Raw genomic sequence first — 20127 nt, 5'->3', positions numbered from 1 at the left:
GTCACATGTTTCGTGATGCATATATATGCAGTTACGCGCATATATCATCGTACGGGCAGCGCAGGAAATTTTTTCAACCTCCGCGGATAAATAGATGGTGATGACTCTTGCCCCGAGTACAATAGTCTTTTTTTTTTTTCTCTTGAGAGAGGATTGTTAGCAGGAAGAAACAACAGCTCAATCGCCCACTCCCAAAACTCTCTAACAAAGTTCTTCGTACCAGGATGTCTGACAACGACAAGTACTCCACCCCATTATCCTCGAGATATGCCTCGGATGAAATGTCCAAGATCTTCTCTTTGAGAAACCGTTTCTCAACATGGAGAAAGTTGTGGCTCACTTTAGCCAAGGCTGAAAAATCCGTTGGATTGGACGTCATCACCGACGAGGCTCTAGGACAAATGGAAAAGCATCTCGAAATCACCGATGAAGAAATCGAGGCTGCCAAAAAGCAAGAAGCAATCGTTAGACACGATGTCATGGCCCACGTCCACGTTTTTGGGGAAACTTGTCCTGCTGCTGCCGGGATCATCCATTTGGGGGCTACTTCTTGTTATGTCACCGATAATGCTGACTTGATCTTCCTCAGGGACGCTTTCGATGTCATTATCCCAAAGTTGGTCAACGTCATTGACAGATTGTCGAAGTTTGCTCTCGAATACAAGGATTTGCCAGTTCTTGGATGGACCCATTTCCAACCAGCTCAATTGACTACTGTTGGGAAGAGAAGCACTTTATGGTTGCAAGAACTCTTGTGGGATTTGAGAAACATTGTGCGTGCTAGAAACGATTTGGGGTTGAGAGGTGCCAAGGGGACCACCGGTACCCAAGGTTCTTTCTTGTCCTTGTTGCACGGTGATCACGATGCTGTCGAGGCTCTCGATGCCAAGATCGTCGAATTGTTGGGCTTCGACTTTGCCTACCCTGTCACTGGTCAAACTTACTCTAGAAAGATTGATATTGACGTGTTGGCCCCATTGGCTTCTTTGGGAGCCACCGCGCACAAGATGGCCACCGATATTAGATTGTTGGCTAACTTGAAGGAAATGGAAGAACCATTTGAAAAGTCCCAAATCGGGTCTTCGGCCATGGCCTACAAGAGAAACCCAATGAGAAGTGAACGTGTGTGTTCTTTGTCCAGACACTTGGGATCACTTTTCTCCGATGCCGTGCAAACAGCATCGGTCCAATGGTTTGAAAGAACTTTGGACGATTCTGCCATCAGAAGAGTGTCCCTCCCATCCGCTTTCTTGACCGCTGATATCGTCTTGACCACCTTGTTGAACATCACTTCCGGCCTCGTTGTTTACCCTAAGGTCATTGAAAGAAGAATCATGGCTGAATTGCCATTCATGGCCACCGAAAACATCATCATGGCCATGGTTGAAAAAGGTGCTTCTAGACAAGAATGTCACGAAGAAATTAGAGTGTTGTCCCACCAAGCCAGTGCCGTTGTCAAGCAACAAGGTGGTGACAATGATTTGATTGAAAGAATCAAAAACACCGAATACTTCAAGCCAATCTGGGCCGATTTGGACAAATTGTTGGACCCATCCACTTTTGTCGGTAGAGCTGCTCAACAAACTGACAAGTTTGTCAAGAAGGATGTTGCTGAAGCTTTGAAGCCATTCCAAAAGCACATCAATGATGCCACTGTCAGCTTGAGCGTTTAAGTCTTGTCAGTATATTATATATATATATATATTTATATATATATATATATATATATATATGTATGTATATAAATGAACACAGGAGCTATTTTTTTTTTCATCATTATTTTTTTTTTTTTAGGTGTTTGAATTGACGTTCTCCATTTGTTAAAATTAACCTGTCTTAAATGTTTGAAAAATAATCTTGAATAGTTCTATGAATGTTGTTTTTTTTGTATTGAGTATTATTAAATGAAAAGATATGGTTGCGTTTTGTAAACAAGATTCAAATAGGAGACATGTAATTGATGATTCAACCATATGCCGAAAGAATGAAAAAAAAAAAAAGAGATAACTAAATAAAGAAGATAAAACTGTAAAAGAAAGGAAAAAAATATTATTCAGTGTACTTGAACACAAAGGTCAAAAAGGTAGAGATCATCAACAAGCCACAAATACCAGCAGGCCCAACTCTGTCAGTGTAGTCGGTTGCCTTCTTTTCTCTAACTTGGTATACACGCCAAATGTACAATACTGTGGCATAAATAATTGTTAAAATGGCACTAACGAAAAACCCAATAGATGAAACGAGTGAAGCTCCAGAACCACCATAGCTGAGCAAAGTGGTGGCAGTAGCCCCAAGGACCATAGCAATAGAAAGCCACGAAAGGAAAGTACGTTCAGTGGCAAAGTATACTTTTGGTTCGATCCGCACTGGAACACATATTTGCTTTCCTGGAGGCGCCTTGATCCGGGTTTCAAACACTGTGCCTTGGGGAATCTTATATTCCCTATCATCATCAAAGTAATCTCTAATGAATTTTGGCACAAGGGAGAAACCGTTAGTATTCACTTTGCGTGCCGAATAAGAGTTGATCAATAATGGAGAACTTTCTGAGTCACCGCCAACATTAGCAACGATGGAGGCAGAGTTTGTTGACTGATAGTTACCACCAAGAAGTTCTTCCTCGTCCAAGAACTCGGCGGTAGCATGATTGCTATCGCTATTATTGTCATGGTGAATCTTTTGAATACCTACCCCTTCAACTAGTTTTGGTTTTCTAATATCAACGTCCATTTGAGGTAACCAGAATGGAATCAAATCAACTTTTTCTGGAAGCAAAGAAGCACAACCATGAATGAATTTAGAGAACTTAGGTACTGCTTCGACCAAGTGGGAAGCAATCAAGTCACGAATCCATTGAGGAGGTTCTTGGCCTAATTGAGTTTGCAATTTAACTTCCAAAACTGCATAAGGGAACCTGCAGATATCCTTATCATCTAATTGATTGAATGGCCAATCAATACCAATATCGGTTCTACGCCAGTTGCCATTAGTTCTGTCGTGTCCGTCAAAATTATCTTCTCTCACCAATGACAATTCCGTATCAAGAGAAATACGGACTCTCGCGTCCCCTGGTAATTGGAAAGCAGTTCTGTGATAAAATGATCTCATGACTGGTCTTAGTTTTCTCTTGATCATTGCATATTGAATTTCGGATGCCAAGGCTTCCAAATTTTCAATCTCTTTTCTACTTTTCTTCCCTTCCTTTCTCATTTTCTCAAAAGCTTGCGGAACTGTGTATTCACCCTTGATGAAATCATTGACATGTTTTTCTTTGGTGGAAAACCGTTGTTTCACCGATGATTCCCCAGTCCAATCTTCTCTATGGGTCTTTCTTTCAAAGAAAATCGTGTCGCTTTTCATATTACCGTACCAACGTAATCTATGAGCTTCGGCACCTTCATCTTTTCTTAATCTACCATAATACAAATCCATCTTACTATTGTCAAAGTAGATCGAAGTGATGGCAGAATCGTCAGTAGAAAATTCCTTGTTGGAATTGAAAACCAACACTGGCAAATGCTTAAGGATAATCAACTTCAATTCCGTGACGTTGTCAGGATGAACCCAATACTTGGTAGTTTGACGCACAAAATTTTGTTGCTTTCCACCCGCGGCTGAGTCACCAATGACAGGATTACCTCTAGTTCTGACCAAGTCATAGAGCTTCGATAACTTGACAATCAAATTGTCGTAGTTGTCCTTGAAGAACGGTTTGGAATCTAATCTGGCCTGGAAAATCGGCTTCAAATGGAATTTGGTTTGCTTGTCGTGCTTCTTGATGATTTTGTGAAAACCGGTATAGTTGAGTTTGGTAAATTTCGCCAAGTCGTGGGTATCGGCAATGATATCCGATAATTCATCTTCCAACTCGAGGAAGTCCTCTTCAAGTGGCGGATGATCAGAATCCACGGCCTCCACCACCTCATTGACCAATTTCTCGGTGCTCTTAATTCTCTTTTGAATTTCCCCCTTCTTGAGCACGGTGAAGGAGTAAACCTTGTCTAATTCGGATTCGAGAGAAGTAAGAAACTGTTCTTCGAGATCGCTTGACCAGGTATCATCGTTCTTGTTGAGGCCTTTTTTCAATTGGTATTTAAGGTCATCGTACGCGATATAGTAGAAATTGAAGTCCTTGATAAGACTGCTTTTAAGATGTTCACCAAACTTCATAGTCGTTCACTTATGTACACCAACCTGAGATATATGGATTGAATCTTGAGTGAGGGTTCGAAGAACAAAAAAGAAAAGTGCAGTGTGTTGTTCTCTTGAAATTAGTTTTTTCCAGCCGCCCAGCATTAAAAGCTATGATAAACTCATCGCTGATGGATGCCCACGTTTTTCCCTTTGTTTGTTTGCCTTAGCTATATCAGGGGTTCTACACCCCATTACTGCAAGATAGAAAAACCCGCCGCAAATTTTATTGAAAGCGCAGCAGGGTTGGTGCACGGGTGCTGTGGGCAATGTGGCAGGTTGGCTGGCTGGTGTTCAGGTGTATACATTGTGAGTAACCATCATAGAAACAATTTAACGGGTGCATTCATTAATCAATGGAGTAGAAAAGGAAAAATAATACATATAAAAACTAATCGACTCTATAGATATTCAACTTAGGTTGGCTAGGGTCTCTGGCCAACATGAATTCAACGGTATCTTTACTGTCTTTGCTGACTTCAGCCTCATGGTTCACAATGTCGATAATGCTCTTGAAAATGGCCCAACCGTTACCAATTTGTAAGTTGCATTGTCTGGCCAAGTCTTCTGGCTTATAGTTAAACATACCCAAGACACTGTGCTTCTCGGCAGAGTTGAAGCTGTCACGAGCGACAAAACCCAACTTAATGCTGTTGATATCACCCAAGATCGAGCTGACAATCCACTTGCTAAACAAGTTGTTGTTCTTTCTCAATTCAGTAGAAATAATGGCACCACGGTTAGAGATCAATTTAGATTTCCAGTCCAATTGAGATGGCTTGTATTGGTTCAAAGCATGAACGGCAACAGTTTCATATTCGTCACCAGAGTTTGGCTTCTGCAAAAGATCAGCTTCAGTACGAATACCAACATTAATGTACTTGATTTCGGCTTCCTCATCGTCGGATTTGGCTAAAGTCAACTTGCGGTGCTTCTTATTATCTTCACCAACTGTCACTTGTGGAATCTTATAAAGCTTGTACTTGTAGATCTTACTAGTCTTAACGTCAGAAGATTTGTTAACGGCAGTGTCTGGAGTGATTTTTTGGATATTGGCACCGTTGGTTGAGGCAGTAACAAATCTGGATAAGTTGTAGTTAATACCCTTGAATTCATTTGCCAATCTTACGTGACTGTTAAGAGTATTGTCATCGGCAAGGAAACTGGTAAGGAATAAGTCTTTATCGTTTTCATCGACAATTGTCTGTGGTTCAAGTTCGGAGTTTGAGAAGTATAACTTGTTGTTCTTCAAGTCCTTAACGATCTTGAAGTTCCAAGGGAAGTTAGATTTTGGAGCAGCCATGATGGTGGTCAAAATTTCGTCAGTGATCAACACATCAGCGGTACCATCCTTGGCGTAATTCATCAAAGTTTCATCGTTCATGGTGTCAACGTAAGTCTTTGGGAATTCTTTAGAAAACACCTTCAATGGAATGGTTTTCTTGTTCAAGTTGGAGCTAGATGATAATTTGTCAAAAGTCTTATTGTATAATTTCATCAAAGATGGGTTAGCCTTGACAGCCAAGGTTTCACCTTTACCGTTAGCCCCCAAGTCCAAATTCAATTTGGTGAGCTTGTTGAGCTCAATATCGGTCACCTTAGAAAAGTTGGATTTCACTTCAATAGAATACTTCTTCTTCTTGGCCGCTTCATCAATTTGGAGTTGGTTTTGAGTGTTCCAGTAACTGGCACGTTGTTGTTGTGGAGTCTGGACGGCAGAAACAGGCTTCTTAACTGGAGCAGGTCTTTGGAAAGCATTTCTTTGAGGAGCATTAGCACCACCTTGTCTCTTATTATTGTTGTTGTTGTTGTTGTTACCTCTTCCTCTAAGGACAGTCTTTTGTTGTTGGTTGGCTGTAGTGGTCGATGGTTTGTTGTCGACAACTTCAAAGCTGTTAACGTTATCAGAAGTTTCTTCGGCAGCAAACTTGGAAGCAGCGGAGGCACCGTAGGCGTGGAATGGGTCTCTGACATTCTTTTGGCCCTTGCCTTGTGGTTGGTTTTGGAATTGTTCGGCACTGAACCAGTCTGAGGCTTTACCTAATTTATCAGACTTGGAGAATGGAGCGTATGGAATCGAGTGGAAGTTCAATGACGCAGGAACCGCTTTTGGAGGACCCCATGGGTTCTCTGGGGAGGACAAGAAGTTAAGAGAAAATGGGAGATCAGACATTATTATTTGACGATCGTGAATGAGTAAGTAAGTAACACTGTGTTGTAACGATGATCTATGATAATAGTACGGAAAAAAATTTTCAGACAAATGATTTTGTGATTACCCGGTCGCCAAATATGAGGATCCATTAGGAGGAGACACAGAGAAATAAGTAGCAGGAAGAATAATAGGAAATAATACTACTAATAATAATAGTGAAAGCAATAATCAATTGAGAGATCTCTCAATAGTATAGATACGAAAAGTGTGACACTTTGGACATCGATTTTGGTGGTATTTCAAAGTGGATAGAGTTGTAGATCGCCCGTAATTGATACAGTTTTCATCAATCATATACATTTATATTATTCTGTTGTTTAATTGCTCACATCCATCATTGTAGCATTTCAACTGTCATAAATTAGAATAATAATTATAAATGGTGTATAATATCGGTCAATGCTTTCCAGTAAAGGATATTTCAAATTATGCAGCTTAGAAATCTTCCCCCTAAAAACACCCACAACACAATATCACCGCAATTGTTTCCAGGATTATTATTTTATTGATAAGCTAATTCTTTACGGCGGCCTCCAAACTCCCCAATGTAATATATTCTTGCAAATACTCGCAAATATCAATGGCAATATTGTAGCCGATTGCGAGCCCTCTTAGTAAGCCGGGTAACCCTATTTCTTGCTGGTTACTTTTCAGGCGATTTTCAAGTTGGTGGCGACTATATTGCAATGGCGTTTATTAATTATCTTCATCATCATCAGAGACCATTGGATCACAGAATATTACTATTTTTTGTATTTTGTTTTTTTTTTGAATAATAATAATAATGAACGGAGTTTCTGTCGATATCAACCATCTCAAGAAAGGCGAAGTCAACTTGGGTACCTCGATCATGGCCGTCACTTTCAAAGACGGTGTGATTTTGGGGGCCGATAGTAGAACCACCACCGGTGCTTATATTGCCAACCGTGTCACTGACAAATTGACCCAAGTATACGACAAGATCTGGTGTTGTCGTTCAGGGTCTGCTGCTGATACACAAGCAATCACTGATATTGTGCGTAGTTATTTGACGTATCAAGTGGGGTCTGATAATTTTGAGCGTCCTGCTAGCGTGAACGTTGCTGCTTCGATCTTCCAGGAATTATGTTACAACAACAAAGACAACTTGACTGCTGGGATCATCTGTGCTGGTTACGATGAAGAAAAACAACAAGGTGAAGTGTATTCCATACCCATTGGCGGGTCGATTCATAAACAAGATTTCGCGATCGCTGGGTCTGGGTCTGGGTTTATCTATGGGTACTGTAACGAGAATTTTAGAAAAAACATGACCAGAGACGAAACCGTCAACTTCATTAGAAAATCCTTGGGTCAAGCCATCAAATGGGATGGTAGTTCTGGTGGGGTCATCAGAATGATTGTTTTGACAAAAGCAGGAATTGAAAGATTGATTTTTTACCCTGAAGAAACATACTTGGTTCCAAAAGAATTCGAAATCCCTCAGGCTGCTTAAATTTTCTCTCCAGTTAATGTTATATGTTGATGAATTATAATAAACTTTTTAAACGAAAAAAAAAAAATGGATGGATACGCGTAGTTTCAATATTTGCACTTGCTGATGTTAGCGTAGCTTGATTGCATCGAGAGAATTATTATTCCAGGACAATGCCTACACAATATTACAAAGTAGATATATCCTTATCATAAGGGAGATGTTGTGTGTTCTCTCTATACAGCTGATCACGCTTCCAAGAAAAAAAAAAAAAAAAAAACAATCCCACAACCAACGTCAAAAAAAAAAATAAAGTAACTTTAACAGACAATAAAATAAAAATAGTATCAGAAAGATATTAATGATGAATTTCAGTCAACTGGGAGACCCCAATGCCTCGTATCTGTCGGAAGATATATCAAGACTTTCTTCCAGTGATGTAAGTATATCATGATCTTTTTTTGTTTTTTTTGGATTCTCAGGGATATCCACTAACAAGATATTTAGATAGAATATGACTATCTTTCAAAAATTATCATCATTGGCCCGTCTGGAGTGGGAAAATCATGTATTCTTCATCGATTTATCCGTGGGGATTGGAATGTCTTAGCTTCGCAGACCATTGGGGTGGAATTCAGCTCAAAAATCATTTCTATTGGACCTAGCCCGTCGCCTAACAATATTAACATGAAACTACAACTTTGGGATACCGCAGGCCAGGAACGCTTCCGAAGTCTCACAAGAAGTTATTACCGAGGCTCAGCTGGGGTGGTATTGGTATACGATGTCACCAATAAGAAATCCTTCGAGGCGCTTCATGAATTTATGGCAGATATCCAAAGTTTGACGAATGACACTATTAGTATAGCAGTGGTAGGAAACAAAGCAGACCTTGTGTCAAAGGATGGGAACAATGGGAGAAAAAACAGCAGTTCCGGTGGGAATGATGGCCCAATAGACCCTACAACGGTAGTTTCTGATGAAGAAGTATTAGAATTCTGTGCGTACTATTCTCGTGAAATCGGGTACGAGATCCCGTTCATCAAGGCCAGTGCGTTGTTGGCAGACAATATCAATTACATTTTCGATAAGCTTTCTAATATGATCCTTACGAAAGTGGAGATCGGGGTTATTGATCCTGAAGACCCGCTATCGGGGGTTCAATACGGTGATTTATCGAAATGGGATATCCAAAGTACCAGTAGTGAAATTGCAAATAACAATAATGGAGGGCAACTTCTTAGAAAGAAGCCAACAACAATAAGTTTGTTGAATAGACGGGCAACTAGATATACTGGGAACTCTGCGGGTAGTGGATGGGGATGGGTATGCTGTTGAGCTATGGATGAATTTTCTCACTATAGACTTGAACCCCTCATTTTTTTCTTTTTTTTTTTTCGTTATTTCACTACTTTTAAATTGTTTTGTCTTTTTTTTTAAAAAAAAAAAAAAAAACATTCTTCATTGCTCTGTTTTCGTTTTCATTTTGGCTTGGCTTTTCCTGTGTTGTTTTAGATATATCCTATTCTTAATACTTAATATCCAATTGATTTTGTTCGTCTTTGGTTTCTCATCTTCATTTGCTATGTTATTTTGATTTTTTACAGTTCAACATGGTGTTTAATTCTTGTTCCACTTATTGATATCCATTGTTTGCATTTTTAGTGGTGGAACTTTTAATAAACTTGTTCAGCTCCAGAAAAATCTTTGTAAACTTGAAATCGATTCGGGTGATCGGTACTACATATTAATGACCAATACTTTCTAGCGGAACAACCGGTACCACATTGTAATGTCAACCGGATTCCATAATATTTTGGCACGATGTAAATGCTTCCATAATCATTAGCAAGCCCTTTTAACACAAATTTACTTTTAATTAAATATGGTATGATATCATCAGATATCATCATTTTGCAAACAATAAATTATTTTACTCTCTATATATGTTATGTGGGACTTTCCTTTGTTTTCTTATAGTTGTTGTCTCTGGCATTGTAATAGCGCGATAGGTTTTCCCATTTTATTTTTTTTCAAAACTTTCCACTTTTCAAGTTATGGAACATTTACACAAAATTGTGATTCTCTTTTAAGTTTGATTTTATTATTCAGAATGCTTTTGTAACAGAGAGTCAGAACGAAAAGAAAGAAATAGTTAAACCGCATGACATGCAATGACAGTCAATAACTAATCATATACAGATATGCTCTATTGAAAAATAGCGAATTAAAATAATAAAAAAAAAAAGAAAACATAATATAGTACAAAAATAAGCAATAAAACCAGCTGGGCCTTTCAAAGTTAATTAGTGGTTTCTTCATTATGGTGGTTCTCCATTGCTTGCATTTCAATATCGTCAGTTCGGGACGACCTTTGGTTACTGGCCAATTCGCTGTCAACCAACCCATCAAAGAACGTTTGTCTTAATTCTCTCCATCTTGTGGTATAAGTTCCCAAAAATACCAAGATTCCTGAACTGGTTATCTGTAATACCCACCACCAAAAGCTACTTGGGAATTCTTTCGAGTATAACCATACCACAAACAAGTTAATCATATGGACAGTAAGCGCGAAGTCCCAGGCTAATTTAGAGCGCCCAACAATAATTGTCATGAAGAGCACACAAAGTAAAGTATCGAGCAACCATAGAAAGAAAAGGACAAGCCCCAAAGTGTTGGAAATATCAACAAGCTGCCACGAGAACACCCAGTTGAATGTGAATTGGTACCCGAAAAGCGACGCTGTGAATGAAAAAAGTAAAGTGGCAATTATGTAGTAGGTGCATTGAAGGAGCACAATCTGGGCAAAGATTCGAGATGGCGACAAGGTGTCTTTGAAAAGTTCCAGATTCATGACGTTTGAAGAGATCTTCATGTAACCTCTTTGCATATTGAATGTAGAACTTGTAATAAATTGAGAACGGTAAGAGGCTATGTTGTATATGAATATATGTTTAATGGGAATGAATTATAATAGTATTGGTGATCCCAGCACTGCAATTCATCGGATGATATAATAATTCACCATCTATTATGTTCCATAATGACCGACCACTACTTACAATTATTTGGCACTTTTTTTTTTGATCTATGATGGGATTTTTCTTACCCGGGAATGGTCGATCAATAATACATGACGTTGTAGTGCAAGAGAACATATCGTTGATTTATGAAGAGATCTTGAGAAGTGATAAGCTGCAGTGATGTGATAAGTTATATATTCATGAAAGAACAACAATAACTATATCTTTTTAGTTTATATATTCGTAGAGATAAGTAAATTTAAGGAAAAAGGGTAGGCATACGCGTCGTCGGCTTTAAGAATTTCCACGCGTCATTTAAAAAAAAAAAAAAAAATTATAAAATGAAGGAAAGAAAAAAGAAACTGTGTTCTTCTTATTCATCTTTATTATATTAAAAATAGATTCTATTAATTTAACTTTTCTATCTTAATAGCTTCTAGTGCGAACTTCTCAATTTGGAAAAAAAAAAAACCTCGCTACAAAAGATCGTTACTCGTTATCTCCGACAGTTCCCGCAAAATATGACCCACTCTACAATCCACAACTCAACGCAATATTACTCTAAATATCCATATACAAATTGCTTGCTCATATCATCAGATCCAACTGATGCTACCTCGAAACAAGTTCTTCTTTTGAATCGTCAGAAAAAACCATGGATGGGCAATTGGAACGGTATTGGAGGGAAACTTGAGTCACACCGTGACTCCACCCCATTAATTGGTGCCCAGAGGGAAATTCGTGAAGAGTCAGGGTTGCCATATCCTGAAACACAGATCACCGATCTTCGATGCTGTGGTATCATGGAATGGTATATGATGTTTCGCTACCAAGGCAAAGAAAAAGTAGAATTGAAAGATGAGAGCGAGGTCAATGAGGAAGATGTCCGAGGGATGTACATATTTGTCGGTACAGTGAGACCTGAGGATAGGGAAAAGTATATCAGTACCCCCAAACTGTTTGATGAAGGAATCCTCGATTGGAAGAATGTCGATTGGATATTGGATGATGAGAACTTGGGGATTGTGAAGAATGTGAAGTTGGCATTACCATGGGTGTTGAGCGGCGAAGCTGATGAAAATAGTTTATTCAAGGCTTATTTCAGTGATTTAAATGTAGTTAGTGAAGTGCGGTTTGTAAAAGATGGGCTATTGAAGAAATAGAACATAAAAAAAAAAAACTTATTTATGGTTTTCTCATAGAATTTAATATATTGATGTTTAATATTCGGTTATAAAAATATTTAAAACCCACTGTTACTATGAAAATGGTAAAAACTAAGACAAAAAACCCCCACTGGTGTTGTTGTTGACCGTCATTTTGGAAGTCGAGAATCTTCACAGTTATGAGCGTGCGGCGATGAGTTTTCCTTTTTTTTTTCGCCCAAACAAACCGATAAGCGCTGGTTAATGGTGTTGGTTTATTAAGAATAAATAAATAAATCAATCAATCAATAATCATAAAAGAATGGATTTTATTAAAAAGAAGATATGGGGACCAGACCCGAAAGAACAGGTATGTTTGAAATGCCCTTATCTGTTTGTTTGTTCTTTTTGTTCATTTGAGCTGCGGACTGGTTTACTGACATCAGTATAGATGAGAAAATGTAATTCTCTTTTACGGAAAAATAAGAACCAACTAGATCGTAGCATCAACGGTCTCAACCCTTTAATCAAGAAGACAGAGCTGTTGATCAAACAGTCTGTGAAGAAAAATGATGTGAAGTCTGCTAAATTATACGCCAAAGAGCTAATCAATATCAAAAAGCAAAAGTCTCGACTTGTGACATCAAAAGCTCATTTGGATTCCATAGGGATGCAAATCAACGAATCATTCACGATGTTGAAACTCCAAGGCAAGATAAGTAGTACTACAGGGATCATGAAGGAAGTGAATACTTTAGTACGTCTTCCAGAACTCACGGGAACCATGAATCAGTTACAACAGGAATTGATGAAGAGCGGGATCATCAATGAGATGATTGAAGACACGGTAGATGGGTTTGCGGAAATGGACGACGAGTTTGAAGAAGAGGCCGAAGAAGAGATTAACAAAGTGATTGCTGATGTTACCAATGTTAAATTGGGTGAGATTGGTAATGTGCCAGAAGGTGGTTTGGACACAGGGTTGCAAGAGGATGCTGAAAAGCATGACGAGATGGTGGCGGAAGGAATGGATGGTGATGATGCGTTAGATGAAATGAGAGAAAGACTAAGAGCATTACAGGAATGAGGTTCTTCTTGTTATTATTTTTAATGTTTATTATACAATTCTTGTTGTTTTACTTATTGTTTTCATTGTTATAGAATTCTATCATTCATGTTGATTTCTGATGGGTACAAAGTATTTGCGTAATAAATTAGAAATGAATTTGCGAGAGGGGAGGACATTCTATAACATAACACACTAGTGATTCTTTGGTAAGAGAAGAAGTTAACTATAAGAAAATCACAACTTAGCCTTGACTTTTTGCTTGAATATTGATTCGACACTAGCAGCTTTGGCAACGTCTCCCCTAAGTTTGAGTCTGCCAGACATGAACAATGCTTGTGCACTGGCCTTTCCCGCAATCAATTTCTTTAAGTTCGCGTCGCTGGTGATGATCTGGGCGTCATATTTCTTGACGTCGGTGGGGTCAATCCTGGAGATTTTCCCAGAATCCTTGAGATCTAACACCCAGGCCTGGTGTTGGCCATTCTTGTTCTTGACGTTGAAGACAATAGCAGCCCCAACGGTGTGAATGGCATTTTTACGGAACCCTTGGTCGTTGGTGAGCTGTGAGTTGACCTGATCGAGGAGGTCGGAGGACTTGAACCCTTGCACTTTGATGGACATTATATTATTATTATATTACAGCTATCTAAGAGAAGGGAAGTAAAATATGGTGGCATATTGCTGAGGTTTATATATATATATATATATATATATATATATATGTATATATATATGTATATATATATTATATCATTGCTTTCGCTTTAGAGGAAAAAACAATAAAAGATGGGGAGTCACTATAACAACAATGACCACAATCTGGTGGCAATAACAACGGAGAATTCCTGATAACTGACCATTTTGGAATTACATTTGGAATCATAATCGTAAATATAATTATATGCACAAATACATATATATATTCATATTATTTATCTAGTAACCGTCCTTCAATGATATAAATCAACACCACCAGAAAGTGGAGAGAGAGAAGTCTCACACACGTGACTACGGATAACAACAGCCTGGAAGTTTTCTCAGGGAAATTGAATGAAAATCTGCGTCTATTACAATGGTTACTATACACATCACTTTGTGATATTTATTTTATTAATACATAAACCATCCGATATGGACTTGATCAAGGAAGGAATGAAGAACGTCAGCCTCTATGAGGTCAAGAAGCAGGTGCGGAAGGCCCAGAACGTGGTGCTCAACTACTCGGACATGGAAGCAAAAGTTCGTGAAGCCACCAATAACGAACCTTGGGGAACTCCGTCCCGCAAAATGCAAGAAATCGCCGATGGGACCTACAATTACCGTGACAGAGAAGAAATTGTTGGGATGATTTTCAGAAGATTCACTGAAAAGGCTGCCAACGAATGGCGTCAGATTTACAAAGCGTTGATCCTTTTGGAATATATCGTCAAACACGGGTCCGAAAGATTTGTCGACGACGCCAGATCTAACATGAGTCTTATTTCCATGCTCAAATCCTTCCAGTACATTGATTCACAAGGTAGAGACCAAGGGGTAAATATCCGTAATCGTGCCAAGTTATTGATTGCGTTGCTCAATGATGATAATAAAATTAGATCAGAACGTAAAAAAGCCCGTGAAAACGCCAAAAAATTCGGAGGGGTTGCTGGTGGTGCTCCTTCTGCTGCTTCTCAATACGGGTCTGATTTCTCTTCCACCCCAAGCTTTGGTGGTGCCGCTGATATGGTTTATGGTGATGGTGGGGTCTATGGTGCTAGATACGAAGAACAAAGACCTACTGGTGGAAGCAGAAGCGATTTCGAAGAATACGATACTGGAAGCACCGCTGCTCCTCCAATCACCAGAAAGACTGCTAGAAGATCCCAAAGAAGAGCCAATGGTACTTCAGCTAGTGCTGCTCCTGCTGCACCACAACCTCAAGTCGCTCAAGATTTATTCTCCTTTGATGATGATGATGAGCCAGCTGCTACCGCTCCTACTATTATCACCCAAACTACTACTATCGCCGCTTCTAATGTCGATGATGATGATGATGATTTCGATGATTTCCAAAGTGCTGCCCCATCTACTAGTGCCACACCAGCACCAGCTCCGTCTTCACAATTCGATCTCTTGGCTGGTTTATCAATGAATACTCCTACTCAATCCCAACCTGCCTCTTCCTCTTCCATCCTCGCTTCCAGTTACAACTTTAGTCAAACTACCACTGCCACCACCAATAATATCACCCCATCTTATAACCAACCAAGTGCTGCCATCAATTCTGTTGCCGCCAAACCTGATGCCTTCAGCTCGTTGTTCTCTTCTGCTAAATCTAATAATGCCAGTTTCAAACCAAGACAAGCCACTGCCACCACTAACAATAACAATAATAACGATGATTTGTTTGGTGATTTAACATCCAGCGTCCCAGCAACTTCTTCTTCACAACCAACTAACTCGAACTCGAACTCGAACGATTTAGACTTATTATCTTTTTGAGTGAATGTACATACACAATCTGTTTAAAAGAAAACATAAGAATGATTTAATAATACAGCTGTTTATTTTTTTATTTTACTTTTTTATTTTCAAGTTATTGGTAAGATCCAATGGACGGATCTTATTTAAAGAAGTACAAAACAATTTCTTCTCCTTTTGTTTCGTGTTGGTGATATTTTAAACTAATCATCTTTTCTATTCAGTTGTTGTTGTATTTCTTTTTTGCCTCTCTTTTTATTATTATTATTTTTTGTTTTATGTTGTAAATTGCATATTAATTATTTATTTTTGTTTAGTGCGCTCAAGTGGTCGTATTCCCTGTTATAATATCTTTTTCTCGTCTCCTTATCCCTCATTTTGCCAGCAGGATTCCTTTTTCACTTCCGTTTCTCTTCTTTTCTTTTCCTTTCTTTTCCACTCGGTATATTTTTTTGAGCTGCTGATTAGATACGTTGATCAATCAAGTTCTTTAATTTATTATAAATCAATAGTGAAGTGAATATTCTATTTAAATATCATCGTTCTTCTATACAAAATGAGATGAAATAATGCTTAAATAACAAGTACTAGACCAAGAGACAACAGCCAAAAGAAGCTAATGAATTCATTCTATTTGGCAAACTTGCAGTGAAACTAAATTATTCATAATAGTAAAACTGTCAAACTAAATCATTAATAATAATAATAAAACCATTAATCAAATTCAGACTTGAATCTGACACAATAGCCAACGAGGCAAGTGACAATCACCCCAACCAAGCTGACGGAAAATCCAACAGAAGAAACAATAATGAACCGTTGATCATCATTGGTAGTCTCGACGACAAGAGACAATACAAGCATGCAAATGAACATCACTAAGAATATCAGAAAAACCGATAGTAGCACTACAAACACTTCATTATGCTTATCCATGAATCTAGGACGATAAGGATTATATGGACGACGTGCATGAACAATTGGATATTTGTTGCACTTGCAGTACACGATATTCAAGTTCTTTGGTTCTTCCACTTTATAGCATAGTTGCTCTGGGGGTTCGTTATCAAGTAAAATATCTCGGTAGATAGTTTTTGGATGGCATTCTTCAGCGATAGGTTTTCCTAACAGTAGAAGTTCTTTTTTCTCATTATCAATGTATTTTGGTGAGATCATCATTGCAGTAGTAGGATGCTCAGGGAAATCTTCTTCTTCGAAAACGACTGAGTTAATAAAGTATAACATTATGAATATAGCTGAAAAAGAAATATAATGGGATTAATTTTTAAAAAGAAGAAGAAAGAAAGAAATGAAAGTGAAAAATGTAAGATCTATCTTAATTTATAGCTAAATACAAAGGCCACAGGAAAAACGGAAAAAAGCAAAAGCAAAACTAAGGAAAGTAGCTATTTCATAGATTTGGATCTTTGCCATTGCTACACCAAAATGTTATCCAGCAGATGAAGATCTAACCTTGCTATTTAAATAGAATGGAAAGTAGTGACAAGCAAACTTCCTAAACCATAGCAACAGTAACAAAAAGAAGGATTGAAAACGCAGTACCCATGAGAATGTAATACACGGCGCCTATGGAATCTGGCACTGTTTCTTGTCTTCCTATTAAGAAAGATATCGTGGCAAAGATCACACCAAGTGTAATTAGTATCACTAGTCCACATATTAACGCCCATGCTGCAGTGTTGCGATGTGGTAGCTCGTCATCACCATCCTTGTATTGAGCATCATGGCTAGTGATTCTTGCGTACGCTGGTGGAAGAAGACATACTGAATCTTCTTGCGGAAGAATGGCCCTAGAGTATCGTGGAGGTGATGTTCTTGCTGCCTCGGGATAGCTAGGAAGATACGGTTCGGATTCAGGAGTGAAGGAATGAGAATTGATGGAGTGGTTTTCAAAAAACAACATCTCGGGGAGATGATGATTATTATCATTACTCAATTTTGTATATAGGGGATAGCCAAAAGTTTTTATAATGTTTTAGAAAAGATTAATTCAGGAAAATTAAGACCAAGAAATAGTATCATATTTTCTGTTGCTGCTGGGGTTTCCTTCACTTTTTGTGTTTGTGACAAAAAAATTTTTGAATTGAGGCGGCTGATGTTGAGCCTTCCTGCAGATATTATGTGCACCACCTAATAAAATGCAGGGTTGACGCTGACTTGTATTGTTGCTCAAAACATACAAAGTTATTTTAGATTGTTTGAAATAATATATTTTTTGTTTCCTATAACACTTTGTCTGGGCCATACATTGGTGCAGGGTAGGTATAGCTCATCATCAACCAGCATAATCACCATGAAAAACAACCTACAATATCAAAAGAGAAAATAAAATACTTCTATGACTTTCAACAATTATTTATGACTTCAAGATAAAAAAATATTATTACAAAAGAAAACAAGAATCCATGATTAAGATATAATACAATTGACAGTTAAAACTTCTAAAAATACAACATTACCAAAACAACCAAAATAAGAACCAGATAAATCCCAAAATTAAAAAAACTAAAAAGCCGATGGTGGAAAATTAAAAAAGCTAGATGTTAAAAAGTGAAAAGAGGAAAAGGTGTTTAGTTTGCCAACGGTGGAACGAAAAAAGGAGAGTGAAATATCTCATCTCTGACAAGTCAATAGAGAGAAAAAAATCTAATGTATAAGATTATCTATTCAGGTCCAATGACGAGCACACAAAGTGATAGGATAGTATAGTTTGAAATACTCATACATCAGGTTTCCAATTCAAACCCAATCTTCCATACACATTTTCTTGTACTTGACCCCAAATTAAATTGATTTCATCTTTGGTAACGTACGTGTAACCATTGCTACCAGTGCTACCATTATCAGAGCCAGTGTCAGCAGAAGGAGAAATCTTATTTGATGATGATCTACCAGAGAAGGAAGATGTTGGGAGGGTTGGCGCTTGACCTTGTGACTTAGAATAGATGGTATAGTCATTCAAAATTGCCTTTTTCAATAACGATTCCGTAGGTTTTTTGGAGGCAGAAGAGGAGGAGGAGGAGGAGGAATAAGGCGGTGGCGGAACAAATTTCTTTGGTGTTTCGCCGCGTTGGATCATTGCCTTGCGCTGTTTCTTTAAACTCAGAACGATTTTCTTCAAATCATGACGACATTGAGCCTCGATCGCCAAATTCAACAAGAAGTTCTCAATCAAATTCCGCCATTCATACTTGTGTAAAAAATGATCTTTGATAGTAAGTTTGTTGGATGATAATGATTCCATGACAGCTAAATTGTGACGATCTCTCGAGGCCTCGACGGTTCTTTTGGCAATCTGGTACCGAAACTCATGGTCCTTGATTCTTTCCATATACATGTCACTTTTCACCAACACATCTACAATTTGGTCATCCAAGGCATCCAAAGGAAGGTATTGAATTCTAAATCCTGGAGGAGAATAAATGATTGGCACTTGATGGTTCCATTCCATTTTCAAATCGCAAACAATCAACAAAGAACGCAAGTCATTCAATTGCCAATCTATCAAAGGACGTTTAGTAAACAATGGTCTACCATCATGGCTAGCCAGCGAAGACTGCTCAAAATATTGCGAAGGGTACATGTCTTTGAAAGAGGTTGGCAATGCTTCAGCCAAGGTTATTATTGGAGTAGAGATAGATAAATTAATTGTTGATAGAGATGGGTTGGTTATCGTTGAAGTCTGATTTGACATTATTGAGAATAGCGAGGACTGGTTAGTCATTAATGACCCTTCTGCTGCTGAGGATGTTGTTGATTGTATTGATTGGGTATCTGAGCTAATATCGGCCATTTCAACATCTTCATCATTATCATAAGCTGGCGTTGTTTTTACTGCTTGCTTGACATTATTGTTTTGCTCATGCTTGTTTGGTCGTTTTAGTTTATTGAATATCGATGGTGTCGACGATACAGAATCGCCTGAGCTATTATCATTTGATACTTTAGATTTTAATTTGAAAGCTCCTAATATTTTCATTTTTTTAGATGAAGTAGATGATAAACTTGAATTTGACGAGACTCTAAATAAATTTTCATCACTATTATTATTGAAGGTGCCATCGTTCACTGAATTATTGTTATTCGTACTGGAAGATAAGTTTATTGTGCTTGATGACCCACTATTACTGTTGCTAATGGTTGAGGAGATGGCTAAAGGTGACGGGCCGTGCTTTAATTTTAATTGCTGATGGATCTGGGTCCGAGCGTTGTTTGTGAAACTTTTTGGCACGTTTATATTTCGAGGCTTACTCGAATAGTACGGATTCAAGTATGACATTTTGCGGTATGTGAAATATAAGTGAACAAAATTGTAGGTGTAAGTAAGGAGAAGAAGAAGAATAAATTGGGTGATATCGAAAACAGGAAAAAAAAAAAGTCTCATAATCATCCAGTGTTGCCCCCTGTTACCCGCTACATTCGCGGGATCGGCCTCCTTTTCTTTTTCTTCTTCCTGCGGTGCGTGCTGGAAAAACCTTTTTTCAGGAAATTTGCTAGGATTTTTCCTGTTTTTCTTTTTTTTTGACGTGGGAAAATCCCTGCCGGGGGTA

The 20127-nt window shown here is 38.2% G+C and overlaps 14 protein-coding genes across 14 annotated transcripts; 6 read left to right on the top strand and 8 right to left on the bottom strand. All coding sequences in view use genetic code 12, as the record gives it.

Annotated features, from left to right (window-relative positions):
* Nucleotides 1-224: 224 nt before the first annotated feature.
* ADE13 (adenylosuccinase ADE13) lies at nt 225-1673 on the top strand (the record flags this gene model as incomplete). Its single annotated transcript, XM_064994761.1, has 1 exon — nt 225-1673. The coding sequence occupies one exon, from the start codon at nt 225-227 to the stop codon at nt 1671-1673; it is 1449 nt and encodes a 482-aa protein (XP_064850833.1).
* A 376-nt stretch (nt 1674-2049) lies between these two features.
* On the bottom strand, nt 2050-4170 carry VTC4 (Vtc4p; the record flags this gene model as incomplete). The annotated part of the gene is made up of 1 exon (XM_064994760.1): nt 2050-4170. The coding sequence occupies one exon, from the start codon at nt 4168-4170 to the stop codon at nt 2050-2052; it is 2121 nt and encodes a 706-aa protein (XP_064850832.1).
* Nucleotides 4171-4582: 412 nt separating this feature from the next.
* On the bottom strand, nt 4583-6364 carry DASC09_011560 (uncharacterized protein; the record flags this gene model as incomplete). Its single annotated transcript, XM_064994759.1, has 1 exon — nt 4583-6364. One exon carries the CDS (start codon nt 6362-6364, stop codon nt 4583-4585), a length of 1782 nt encoding a protein of 593 aa, XP_064850831.1.
* Nucleotides 6365-7190: 826 nt separating this feature from the next.
* On the top strand, nt 7191-7880 carry PRE3 (proteasome core particle subunit beta 1; the record flags this gene model as incomplete). Its single annotated transcript, XM_064994758.1, has 1 exon — nt 7191-7880. The coding sequence occupies one exon, from the start codon at nt 7191-7193 to the stop codon at nt 7878-7880; it is 690 nt and encodes a 229-aa protein (XP_064850830.1).
* Nucleotides 7881-8220: 340 nt separating this feature from the next.
* DASC09_011540 (Rab family GTPase) lies at nt 8221-9197 on the top strand (the record flags this gene model as incomplete). The annotated part of the gene is made up of 2 exons (XM_064994757.1): nt 8221-8298; nt 8367-9197. The coding sequence occupies 2 exons, from the start codon at nt 8221-8223 to the stop codon at nt 9195-9197; spliced, it is 909 nt and encodes a 302-aa protein (XP_064850829.1).
* A 338-nt stretch (nt 9198-9535) lies between these two features.
* Nucleotides 9536-9772, bottom strand: DASC09_011530 (uncharacterized protein; the record flags this gene model as incomplete). The annotated part of the gene is made up of 1 exon (XM_064994756.1): nt 9536-9772. The coding sequence occupies one exon, from the start codon at nt 9770-9772 to the stop codon at nt 9536-9538; it is 237 nt and encodes a 78-aa protein (XP_064850828.1).
* Nucleotides 9773-10161: 389 nt separating this feature from the next.
* Nucleotides 10162-10749, bottom strand: SYS1 (Sys1p; the record flags this gene model as incomplete). Its single annotated transcript, XM_064994755.1, has 1 exon — nt 10162-10749. One exon carries the CDS (start codon nt 10747-10749, stop codon nt 10162-10164), a length of 588 nt encoding a protein of 195 aa, XP_064850827.1.
* A 654-nt stretch (nt 10750-11403) lies between these two features.
* Nucleotides 11404-12045, top strand: DASC09_011510 (NUDIX hydrolase; the record flags this gene model as incomplete). Its single annotated transcript, XM_064994754.1, has 1 exon — nt 11404-12045. The coding sequence occupies one exon, from the start codon at nt 11404-11406 to the stop codon at nt 12043-12045; it is 642 nt and encodes a 213-aa protein (XP_064850826.1).
* A 304-nt stretch (nt 12046-12349) lies between these two features.
* On the top strand, nt 12350-13114 carry VPS24 (ESCRT-III subunit protein VPS24; the record flags this gene model as incomplete). The annotated part of the gene is made up of 2 exons (XM_064994753.1): nt 12350-12397; nt 12479-13114. 2 exons carry the CDS (start codon nt 12350-12352, stop codon nt 13112-13114), a joined length of 684 nt encoding a protein of 227 aa, XP_064850825.1.
* A 216-nt stretch (nt 13115-13330) lies between these two features.
* DASC09_011490 (SCP2 sterol-binding domain-containing protein) lies at nt 13331-13717 on the bottom strand (the record flags this gene model as incomplete). Its single annotated transcript, XM_064994752.1, has 1 exon — nt 13331-13717. The coding sequence occupies one exon, from the start codon at nt 13715-13717 to the stop codon at nt 13331-13333; it is 387 nt and encodes a 128-aa protein (XP_064850824.1).
* A 510-nt stretch (nt 13718-14227) lies between these two features.
* On the top strand, nt 14228-15577 carry ENT3 (Ent3p; the record flags this gene model as incomplete). The annotated part of the gene is made up of 1 exon (XM_064994751.1): nt 14228-15577. One exon carries the CDS (start codon nt 14228-14230, stop codon nt 15575-15577), a length of 1350 nt encoding a protein of 449 aa, XP_064850823.1.
* A 693-nt stretch (nt 15578-16270) lies between these two features.
* Nucleotides 16271-16801, bottom strand: DASC09_011470 (uncharacterized protein; the record flags this gene model as incomplete). Its single annotated transcript, XM_064994750.1, has 1 exon — nt 16271-16801. One exon carries the CDS (start codon nt 16799-16801, stop codon nt 16271-16273), a length of 531 nt encoding a protein of 176 aa, XP_064850822.1.
* Nucleotides 16802-17072: 271 nt separating this feature from the next.
* Nucleotides 17073-17480, bottom strand: DASC09_011460 (uncharacterized protein; the record flags this gene model as incomplete). Its single annotated transcript, XM_064994749.1, has 1 exon — nt 17073-17480. One exon carries the CDS (start codon nt 17478-17480, stop codon nt 17073-17075), a length of 408 nt encoding a protein of 135 aa, XP_064850821.1.
* Nucleotides 17481-18296: 816 nt separating this feature from the next.
* Nucleotides 18297-19856, bottom strand: DASC09_011450 (Std1 protein; the record flags this gene model as incomplete). The annotated part of the gene is made up of 1 exon (XM_064994748.1): nt 18297-19856. The coding sequence occupies one exon, from the start codon at nt 19854-19856 to the stop codon at nt 18297-18299; it is 1560 nt and encodes a 519-aa protein (XP_064850820.1).
* Between the last annotated feature and the right edge of the window lie 271 nt (nt 19857-20127).

The sequence above is a fragment of the Saccharomycopsis crataegensis genome (assembly GCF_037102585.1).
Source record: "Saccharomycopsis crataegensis DNA, jcf7180000000073, whole genome shotgun sequence".
NCBI classification, from domain to species: Eukaryota; Fungi; Ascomycota; class Saccharomycetes; order Ascoideales; family Saccharomycopsidaceae; genus Saccharomycopsis; species Saccharomycopsis crataegensis.
Note: the sequence above shows the minus strand (reverse complement) of the source record. Positions and strands in the feature narration are given on the sequence as shown.